Here is a 10634-nt window from a genome sequence, read left to right as displayed (position 1 = left end):
AAAGAAAAAAGCCGGAAGTGGCACTATGGCTCAAGTGGTAGAGTGCTAGCCTTGAGCTGAAGAGCTGAGGGACAGCGCCCAGGCCCAGAGTTCAGACCCCACGACTGGACCCAAAAAAAAACCCACAATCTTCAGATTGGACTAGTTAGCTCAATATAAAATGGTCCCATTTCAGAAGTAATCAATATAAAATTTATGAAAACACTTTGCTTTTTTGTGAATGTACAGTCTTGTTGATCTGATATATATTTTAACACCTATATCCCATTTTGGCTCAAATAAGCCTGTTCAGAGTGCTCAGTGGTTATGCATGTCTGTGGCTTCTGTGCGGGGACAGCACAGGTCTAGATGCTCAGTGTTACCCTCCAGGTGCCCCTGCAGTGCAGTGGCTGCTGGGGTTGACCCCAGTTTCCTTCCACCACAGATCACTGCTCCGATTGAAGTGAAGAATAACAGGAGAATCATGAGGGGCACAGAGCTAATACCCAGCATGGGCACTGGGACCACCCAATTATGACAACGGAGAATGATCACTAGTTCAAGCTAGGGAGTCACACTCTGGGTTCAAATCCTACCTCTTCTGTATTCTAGATTTTAAGCGACTTAGGAGACTTGAGTTTCTTTTTGTATAAAAAGGGAGACAGTGATATTGCCCGTATTATATTTGGTCACTGTGGAGATTGACACGTTTTATTTGGTGTTTTGTTTTGGGTGATGGTACTGGTGCTTGAATTCAGGGCCTCGCTGCCCAGCCTGAGGTTGACAATTGAATACAAAGTAACTGGCACCAAGCCTGGCACCAGTGGCTCACGCCTGTAATCCTACCTACTCAGGAGGCTGAGATCTGAGGATCCTATTTCAAAGCCCGCCTGGGCAGGAAAGTCTGTGAAACTCTTATCTCCAATAAACCACTAGAAAATCGGAAGTGGTGCTCAAGCGTTAGAATGCTTGCCTTGAGCTGAAGAGCGCAGAGACAGCACCCAAGCCCAGAGTTCAAGCCCCACAACTGACAACAACAACAACAAAGTAACAGGCACCACACCTGACATGTAGCAAGAGGAGAATAAAACATCAATAGAAATAAGAATCAAAGCTGGGTGCCAGTGGCTTATGCCTGTAATCCTAGCTACTCAGTAGGCTGAGATCTGAGGATCTCGGTTCAAAACCAGCCTGGAAGAAAAGTCCATGAGACTCTTATCTCCAATAAACCACTAGAAAACTGGAAGTGGCTCTGTGGCTTAAGTGGTTGAGCGCTTGCCTTGAGCTGAAGAGCGCAGGGATAGCACCCAAGCCCAGAGTTCAAGCCCCACGAATGACCAAAAAAAAAAAAAAGAATCAAGCCAGGCACCAGTGGCTCAAGCCTATAATCCTAGCTACTCAGGAGGCTGAGATCTGAGGATCCTGGTTCAAAGCCAGCCTATGCAGGAAAGTCTGAGAATCTTATCTCAAGTTAATTACCAGAAAAGCAGAAGTAGTGCTGTGGCTCATACTAGCTTTGAGAGTAAAATCTCTGGGACAGCCCTTGGGCCCTGAGTTCAAGCCCTGTGATTGACCAAAAAAAGAACTAAAAATCAATGGAATGATGCTCATTAGGTGTAGGGGGATGTATAGTCTCCTTTGGAAGATACACAAGAACATTTTTTGAGGGACCCAGATGGCTTGGAAACCTGCTGATTCCTGTCCCCTTCTCGCAGAACCACCCCTAAGTGATGATCTACAGCCTTCCTCAGCTATATCCAGCCCCACCCAGCCAGGTCCTGTCTTGTACATGCCATCTGCTGCCGGAGACTCGGTGCCTGTGAGCCCCTCCAGCCCACACGCTCCCGACCTCAGCACCGTACGTTCCTGTCCTGGGACATGGGTGGACACCGCGCCTGCCCAGGACCACTCAGCCTTTGCCTGGGGAGGAAGCCCTAGGATTTGCACTAGCATGAAGGGGGATCTGCTTATGTGCCTTGAGTCTCTGTCAAAGTAGGTGTGCTGCTTCAGAGCCTGTGGTAATCAGCAAGGGACCAAGGACAAGGCCTTGTGCCACTCTTCACTGGGTCGGGACCCTTGTATGCTCGTTGCTGGTTTGCAGCAGCCCCTCACTGAGTCCCAGCAACTTGTGGGTGGGAAAGAGGTCATGCCCTTGCCCATGTCAAGCCAACTGGTGCACGTCTTCTTCTGCAGCTCCTCTGTAGGAACAGCGGCCTAGGCAGCCCATCCCACCTCTGTGGCTCTCCACCAGGCTCTGGCAGGAAAGCCCCAAATCTAGAGGGCCTTGTCTTCCCAGGGGAATCCAGCCTCGCCCCTGGCAGCTATAAGAAAGCTCCTGGGTTTGAGAGGGAAGATCAGGTGGGAGCCGAGTACCTGAAGAATTTCAAGTGCCAGGTAAGGGGTGCAGCAGATAACAATTACCCAGAGAGTGCGACCTTTTCCCTGCTTCGGATGAGCCACTTAGAGGAGAGTATGCTCTAGCTGTGGGGAGGACATTGGGAGCTGAGGCCGAGCAGTGAATAATGTCACTCCCTTTCTCCGCTGAGGACAGTAGGGCTCAGGAGGCTGTGCGGCATCTCAGAAGCAGGCAGTAGAAGAGCAGGGTGCACCCTGGACTGCCCCAGGGGGCTGCTGGGGTCTGGGGCAGCAGCAGGAGTTCCCAGACGCCTGAAAACAAACAACCTTCTAGACTAGTTGAGAGAGAGGAGCAGCTTCCTACTTAGGGTAGGAGGGTGGAGAAGGGTCAGGTGAACTGCACTCTGCTTCCCAGGGCCATATTCACCTCCTGCTCCCTGACTTTTCTTTCCCAGGCTAAACTAAAACCCCACTCACTAGAACCCAGGAGTCAAGAACAGCCTCTGCTTCAACCCAAACAGGTAGAGTTCTCAACCCCTTCCAAAGGCCTTCTGCACCAATGGATAGGGCTCGCCCAGAGCCCTCGCCAGCTGCAGGGAATGGGACACCATGTTCTCAATAAGCTAGAGTGGGACTCAGGCCAGCCTAGCCACAAATCCAGAGACCCTGGAGCCCCTCCCATCAGACCCGCTCACCTGTCAGTCAGGACTGATTAAGGAGCCTCTCACTGTTCCAGGCCCCATGCTCATTCTTCCTCTGCTGCACGGCTGCAGGGTGAGTGTCCAGAGCATCTCACCACTTCACCTCCCCCCAGCCCCTCAGTAAGGTATGGGGGTGCAGCCTACCTGGGCCCAGGGTGGCCAGCCAAGACCTGGAAGGCGCCTTTTCCCTTAGCCTTTCCCAGGCCTGCACCACCCTCTGCCATGGTCTTTGCAGACAGGCATCCCCATTGCCTCCCCTCACTCTCGTTGCAGGACGTGTTGGGCATCCTTCCTGTGGGCAGCCCTCTGACCTCAAGCATCTCTTCCAGTATCACCTCCAGCCTGGCAGCCACTCCCCCCAGCCCTGCAGGCACCAGCAGTGCCCCTGGCATGAATGCAAATGCTCTGCCTTTCTACCCCACCAGCGACACGGTAGAGTCGGTCATAGGTAATTTGGCCAGGTCTGTTTGCAAGCTTGGGACCAGGCATGGAGTCAGAGACATAAGGTTTTTGACGAGACACCTTAAACATTTTGGCTTGGGGGAGTCAAGACAGGCACTCCAGAGCCTGGAGCTAATGGGAAAATGAGTTCAAAATATAGGGCCACGCCAGGCGCCAATGGCTCACGCCTATAATCATAGCTACTTAGGATGCCAAGATCTGAGGATCACGGCTTGAAGCCAGCTTGGGCAGGAAAGTCCATGAGACTACTTCCAGTTAATCACCAAAAGCTAGAAGTGGAACATGTGTCTCAAGTGTTGGAGCACCAGTCTTAAATGAAAAAGTGGTGGTGGTTTTTTTGTTTTTACCAGTCCTGGAACTTGAACTCAGGGCTTGGGCACTGTCCCTGAGCTTTTTTTTTTTGGTGGTGTTGTTGGTCTTGGAGCTTGAACTCTGGACCTGGGCACTGTCCCTCAGCTCTTCAGCTCAAGGCTAGTGCTCTACTACTTGAACCACAGCGCCACTTCCGTTTTTCTGAGTGGTTTATTGGAGATAAGAGTCTCACGGAGTTTCTTGCCCCTGCCTGGTCTGGCTTTGAACCAGGATCCTCATATCTCAGCCTCCTGAGTAGTTAGGATTACAGGCGTGGGCCACCGGCACCGGGCTTCATTTATTTATTTTTATGATGGTCCTGAGGCTTGAACTCAGGGCCTCTGAGCCTTGTTTGCTCAAGGTTAGCGCTCTACCACTTTGAGCCACAGCTCCACTGCCAGTTTTCTGGTGGTTAGCTGGAGATAAAAGTCTCATAGAGGGCTGGGAAGGTGGCTCAGTGGTAGAGCACTTGCCTCACACACATGAGGCCCTGGGTTCAATTTCTCAGCACCACATAAGCAGAAAAAGCCAGAAGTGGCACTGTGGCTCAAGTGGTAGAGCACTAGCTTGAGCTGAAGAACTGAGGGACAGTGCCCAGGCCCAGAGTCCAGGCCCCACGACCAGAATAAAAAAAGTCTTATAGATTCTCCTGCCTGAGCTGGCTTCAAGCTGGAATCCTCAGATCTCAACCTCCTGAGTAGCTGGGATTATGAGTGTGAGCCATCAGTGCCCAGCTTTAGGCTATGTTTTGATTCCTCCTGGGGGTACCAAGGCTTTAGAGAAGAGATGCTTGAGGTGGACATGTGGCAGATGCTTTCAGGATCAATGTGGGCAGAGGCAGGGGCAGGGGATGAGGTGTTCAGGGAGCCTGGGGCATGGCACTGGGGAGGCCCACATCTCAATCTCTGTCTCTAGAGTCTGCCCTGGATGACCTGGACCTGAACGAGTTTGGGGTGGCTGCCCTAGAGAAGACTTTCGATAACAGCACAGTGCCCCATCCTGGCAGCGTCACCATCGGTACTGGGCGATGGCTGGGCAGGGTGGCCTGCAGGGTGTTTCCGGGCCCACTGGCACGGGTCCCTTGCTCCATGTGGCCCGTGTGGCTTGCCCTGCCTTTAACCAGCCTGCCCTCTGGGGCCTCTCTCGCAGGTGGCAGTTTGCTACAGAGCTCTGCACCCGTGAACATCCCTGGCTCCTTGGGCAGCTCAGCCTCCTTCCATTCCGCCTCCCCGTCCCCGCCCGTCAGCCTCGCCTCACATTTCCTGCAGCAGCCCCAGGGCCACCTCAGTCAGTCAGAAAACACATTTTTGGGGACCTCAGCATCACATGGATCTTTAGGTAAGAGGGGAACTGGGAGGAGAATCTGGTGCCTTTTAGGAAGTGCCTTTGGCCACTCTGTCCATGGCACTTTGAGCTGGGAGTGTCCGCCAGCCTTGCCTTGTGAGCAGAATAAGTGACTGGGTTTTTATCTTTGCTTCCTGTGTTGTAGAATGTGTGCAGTGTTTGTGAGGTGGAAACGAGATGCTCTGGGGGAAGGGACAGGCCAGTGCAAGGAGCACAGGGCCCAGGCCTGATACAATACAGTACAATACAAATAAGGGCTAAGCTCAGTGGTAGAGAGTCTGTCCAGCACTCGCCAGTCCTTAGGTCTGGTGATTCCCCAGCAAAACAACTTTCCCAGGCATGCAGGGCTTCAGGAGGCTGGTCCCACGCACGGGGTCCCAGAGACCTAGAGCAGGGCCAGCCAGGCTCAGGGCGCCTCCCGGTAGGCCAGGCAAGCGGGGATCCAGCTCTAGTGCAGCCCCTCAGAACGAGGGGACTGGACTCTCCAGATTTTGTGGTTAGAAGCAAAGCATGGAGCCCACGGCTCTGCCACTAGGGGTACATCTCTTCAGACAGGACAGCCCAGCACATCTCAGTGAACAGCAGCTATTCAGAAACCCCCAAGGTGCTGCTACTCCGGGCAGCTGTAGGGACTGAAAGCCTCTCATTCTTGGAGATCCACAACACTTGCCCAGTTTGTCGGAGGTTATAATATCTATGGCATGAGTTGTGCCCACTGAGGTGCTGATCTGCTCCCTAGCAGTCCTCCAACTTACGGCAGGAGGAGGGGGATTTTTTGGGGGGAGTCTCTGAAGAGCCAGCTGGTGCTGCTGCTACTTCTCCTTCCTCTTCTTCCTCTTTCTTTTCCTCTTCTTCCCCTTCCCTTTCTCCTCCTTCTTTCTTTTTTCTTCTTCTTGTATGTGTGGGGGGGGGGTGGAGGGGGGTTGTGGGGCTTGAACTCTGGACCTGGGTGCTGTCCCTCAGCTCTTCAGCTCAAGGCTAGCGCTCTACCACTTGAGCTACAGCGCCGCTTCCAGTTAATTGGAGATAAGAATTTCACAGACTTTCCTGCCCAGGCTGGCTTTGAACTGTGATCCTCAGATCTCAGCCTCCTGACTAGGTAGTATTACAGGCATGAGCCACTGACGCCCAGCCAAAAGCCAGTTTCTTCCCAGGAGAGTAACCACCTCCAGCTGCGTGGTGAAGGCGTGGTGCAGGCAGGCAGGCAGGCAGAGCGTAGGCAGGCCAGTGTCTGCAGGGCTGTGGTTTAGGTGGAGGTCCCTTGTGGGACAGAGCAGTTGGGATCATGGGCACTACAGGACAGCGCCCCCCTGCTGTCACTGCACTTGTGTTGCTCAGAGGGTAGGTGGCCTGGAATCTGGTTCTGGAACATCCAGGCTGGATTAGTGGGAAAGGGAGCTAGGAAGTAGTCGTTGGAATAGTATGTGTGGGCAGCAGGCGCTCAGAGACAAGCGTGGGAACCTCATAACAACAGCGGCTGCCCTGGAGCCAGAGCGCACGAAACACATTGGTTAGGGAAGCGGGTGAGCAGATGGCACCTGAAATTACTAGCAAGAGCAGGCCTGCCTTTGGAGCCAGAGGCCCTTACTGTCTCTTGCTATACTCCTCTGCTTTGGGGTGATTCTTGGTAGCACATACAAACTGTCTATAAAACCGGAGGCTCCCGGCTCCTCTAGTTTGGCCTTCCCAGCCTGGAAGGCACTGGCGGGTGGCTTTTCCCTTGCATCTCCTGATCTTGCCGGCCAGGACCCTCTGCAGCCTCACACTTGGATGCAAAGATTGATCCCCGAGCTCCAGCTGAACAGTGAGGTCACTCACAAGCTGTCTGTACCTTCATCTTTGCCCCCAGGTGGTACATCCTGAGCCCGAGTCCCTGTCAGGCCGGTGACAAGAGCCTCACTTTACAAATGAGGGTCTGAGATTCACAACTCAGGTGGCAGCCACTGCGTAGCTGTGGGGGTCTGGCTCGGCCGCAGGCATCCTGGCAGCCTGTTCTCCTGTGGCTGCGAATCGGGGTCTGACATACGGGGCACAATGGCCGAGGGTCTAGACCCTCCCTGGAAGCCCTCAGGCGGGGCTAGCCAGGACCTTCACAGCTGACATTCCTCCCCTCCCTGGGGCAGGTCTGAACGGGATGAACAGCAGCATCTGGGAGCATTTTGCCTCTGGAAGCTTCTCCCCAGGCACTTCTCCTGCCTTCCTATCAGGGCCAGGGGCTGCTGAGCTGGCCCGGCTTCGGCAAGAGCTAGAGGAAGCCAACAGCACCATCAAGCAGTGGGAGGAGTCCTGGAAGCAGGCTAAGCAGGTACTGGGCCCCACGCCCACCTGCAGCCCAGCCCTAGTCCACCCCACAGAGTGGGCATGGGTGGAGACACGCAGAGGCCTGGAGAACAGAGCAGAACCTTTAGCATGCCCTTTCCCACCATGGGGGACTGACCTTGCCAGTCAGGACTCCGCAGGCCTGGACCCCTTCAGAAGCCACAGGACCTCCTGCTTCTCCCTGGAAGCCTGGACCCTCCAGAACCCCAGGGCACTAGGTCAGAGACGGACCTTGGTCCAACTACAGCCCAGCTGGCCGTGGCATGAGCCCGGCACTGGCTCTTGCCATGCTAGGCCCTGCCTCCTTCCCTGCCCGCAGAGGGAGTCTCCTACAGGTCCCGAAACCTCTCTCCTCTGCAGGCAGCATCAGCCTCCTCCCTGCCCCCTCCCCAGACAGCAGGCCTAGCTTCCCAGCAGGCCCCGCAGCCAGAGTGGCCCACACAGGCTCCCGGAGATGCTCTCTGGGGGGGCCGGGGGGCAGGGGCAGGGGGCCACCGTGATGAGGCGCTGCGTGTTGGGCCCACAGGCTTGTGATGCCTGGAAGAAGGAGGCGGAAGAGGCCGGTGAGCGGGCCAGTGCGGCGGGCGCCGAGTGCGAGCTGGCCCGGGAGCAGCGGGATGCGCTGGAGGTGCAGGTGAAGAAGCTCCAAGAGGAGCTGGAGCGGCTGCACGCGGCTCCCAACCCCCCGGCCCTGCCTGCCTTCCCCGACCTGGAGGCCCTCTCGCTTTCCACCCTCTACTCCCTCCAGAAGCAGCTTCGGGCCCACCTGGAACAAGTGGACAAGGTCAGCCCCAAGGGGGTGGGTGGGGGGGACAGGGGCACCCTGGCCTCAGCCAGGGAACGGCCCCTTGAGAACCTGTGCCCAGCACGGAGCCAGTGCCCACCGTGCTAGTCTAGTCTTCCGGGCAGGGGTGAGAGAATGCTCTGCTGGGGAGGCACGCGCCCTCGGCAGCTCCTACGCAGGAACTACTCCACCCTCCACCCACCAGCGGCACTGCACACAGTACAGGCCGCCAGCACCGCCTCCCTTCCCAGGCGCCCTGCTGCGCCCCCAGGGGTGGTATGGCCCCTGAGAAACAGCATTCTTTGCCTTCATGGTCCCTTCAGCCTCCATTGCCCCTGGCTTCGTGTTTCTCACGTGGAGGCCTGGGTGAATGCGCTCACCTGCACGAAGGCATCAACCTTTGGGCTAGCCTGAGCCCTGCGGGGTGGGGTACTGCAGCCCAGCTGGCACCCCCACCCAGTCAGCGCCAGCTGGGTGTGGCACGCTGTCTTGCCCCTGAACCCGAACCCTGTTCCTAGTTGCCAGCAGGGTGCTGTGAGCATACTGCCTTAAGCTATCTGTGCCTCCATTTCCTCCTCTAAAGCAGCTAACGTGAGAATCGAGGGGGTTTTCTTGCTTATCTTGGGGCCAGGCTGGTGGCAGAGACCATTCTCAGGACCACGCTGTCGCTTTCCTTGCAGGCTGTGTTCCACATGCAGTCGGTGAAATGCCTTAAGTGTCAGGAGCAGACCCGGGCAGTGCTGCCATGCCAACACGCGGTGCTGTGCGAGCTCTGTGCCGAGGCCAGTGAGTGTCCAGTCTGCCAACCCAGCCGGGCCCACACCCTTCAGTCGTGACCCTTCAGGCCTGGCCCAGCCGGGCCCGGACCTTCTCACCTAGGACTTTTTAAAGTATATATATACACATCTATATGTATATATATATATGGATGGATGGATAGATATATATATATAGATATGTATGTATGTGTATATGATTATATGTATACATTTATGTATGTGAGCAGGTGTGTGTGGTTGCCAGCGTGTGCACAGTGTCTGTGTGTATATCTGTACATAGATATAGACACACACTTTAAAACAGACTTACCAAGCACTTTTTAAAGAAGAAAAGACTATTTTGCAGTCCTCCCCTGCCTACTCCTCACCCTTCCCGCTCAGAGACAAAGTCCTTCTTTTCCCACTGACCTTTTGGCAGAGAATCTGTTTGTCTCTTTTTCTAATGTAGGAACTAACTATTTTTAACTTCTTCCTGCCTGGGGCCTGTGTGGGACCGGGTGGGAAGCTGTGGGAAGCTGGAGGGGAGGGGAAGGAAGACGCCTTCGGGAACCTTCTGCCTGCCCTGCCTCCCCGCACCAGGGCTGGCGGCAAGACGCAGAGGCCTCAGGTCCCCCAGTTCTAACTGTGAGGGCCTCAGAGAGGCCTGAGGGCGTGCTGGGGGCTAAGCGAGCTTAGCTCCTCCATCTACCAAATGAGTACGTAGTCCTGGGGACAGCTGCAGGAGCTGGCAGGCCCCAGCCGCTGGGCTGGCTCCACTCCCCTGCCTGGGCCCTTGAAGCCCCTCCAGGGGTAAGGCTCAGCTTTATTCCCTCAGGTTCGTGAGGCCTGGGTTTCCCCTCAGTCCTTTCCTCCTAGATAGACTGCACAGCACAGCCTCTCTGGTCCCATGACCGTCTCCCAGGCTGGCACTGCCCGCCCCATCCCTGCCTCCTCTCCTCGGACGCGGCTCCCTTGCCGCCCGCCCCCTCCCTCTGGCAGCTAGCAGGGCAATTGGTGGGGAGGAGTGCGGCCTGAGGACCAAGGGGGCTCAGGCCCTGCCCTCTTCTTCAGGAGAGGCTCCATATGCATTCCTTGGTGCTCTCTGAGTGCAGCTGGCGCCCTGCCGTTCTGGGCAGGCGCCCGTGTGCATGTGTGTGCGTGCCTGTCCCATGTATATTGTGTCTTAGCTTCCATTTTAAAAATTGTTTTGTACAGAGAGATGCAGCAGGGTGGGGCGGGCAGAGTGGCAGAGGAGAGTGACCTCACTCCCAGCACTCGGTGCTGGGCAAGCCAGAGAGGGCTGTGAAGAGTCTGCCCCGGTCCAGGCCCCCTTGGGCTCAGCACGAAAGGGCTTTCAATGAATTACGTGAAAACTTTCTCCTTTTTTTACAAAAAATGCAAAAATCAAAGCAAACCTATTGGAAATAAAATATGAACTTGCAGCGTTTGTTCCTTTTCATGGGGCGGGGACCCCAAATCCTTGAGGACCTCCAGACTGCAAGGTGGGGAGGGGACCTGCCTCTGCCTCAGAAACAGCCGTGCGCACTCCTGCCAATGGGAGGCAGCTGAGGAGGCGGGGGG

The 10634-nt window shown here is 55.6% G+C and overlaps 1 protein-coding gene across 2 annotated transcripts in view; it reads left to right on the top strand.

Annotated features, from left to right (window-relative positions):
• Unk (unkempt family zinc finger) overlaps nucleotides 1-10496 on the top strand; it is a 29886-nt gene extending 19390 nt beyond the window's left edge. The window contains exons 8-16 of one of the 2 annotated variants that reach the window (XM_013038104.1): nucleotides 1695-1837; nucleotides 2173-2373; nucleotides 2790-2855; nucleotides 3309-3483; nucleotides 4764-4865; nucleotides 4998-5186; nucleotides 7316-7497; nucleotides 8038-8295; nucleotides 8976-10496. In XM_013038104.1, the coding sequence (XP_012893558.1) occupies nucleotides 1695-1837; nucleotides 2173-2373; nucleotides 2790-2855; nucleotides 3309-3483; nucleotides 4764-4865; nucleotides 4998-5186; nucleotides 7316-7497; nucleotides 8038-8295; nucleotides 8976-9131 (1472 nt within the window). In that variant the 3' untranslated portion in view covers nucleotides 9132-10496. The remainder of the gene's footprint in view (nucleotides 1-1694; nucleotides 1838-2172; nucleotides 2374-2789; nucleotides 2856-3308; nucleotides 3484-4763; nucleotides 4866-4997; nucleotides 5187-7315; nucleotides 7498-8037; nucleotides 8296-8975) is intronic. The other variant, XM_013038103.1, reaches the window with a different exon arrangement.
• The last annotated feature ends 138 nt before the right edge of the window (nucleotides 10497-10634 follow it).

The sequence above is a fragment of the Dipodomys ordii genome, unplaced genomic scaffold (assembly GCF_000151885.1).
Source record: "Dipodomys ordii isolate 6190 unplaced genomic scaffold, Dord_2.0 Scaffold7, whole genome shotgun sequence".
Taxonomy (NCBI): Eukaryota; Metazoa; Chordata; class Mammalia; order Rodentia; family Heteromyidae; genus Dipodomys; species Dipodomys ordii.
This window is presented reverse-complemented; position numbering and strand designations above follow the sequence as displayed.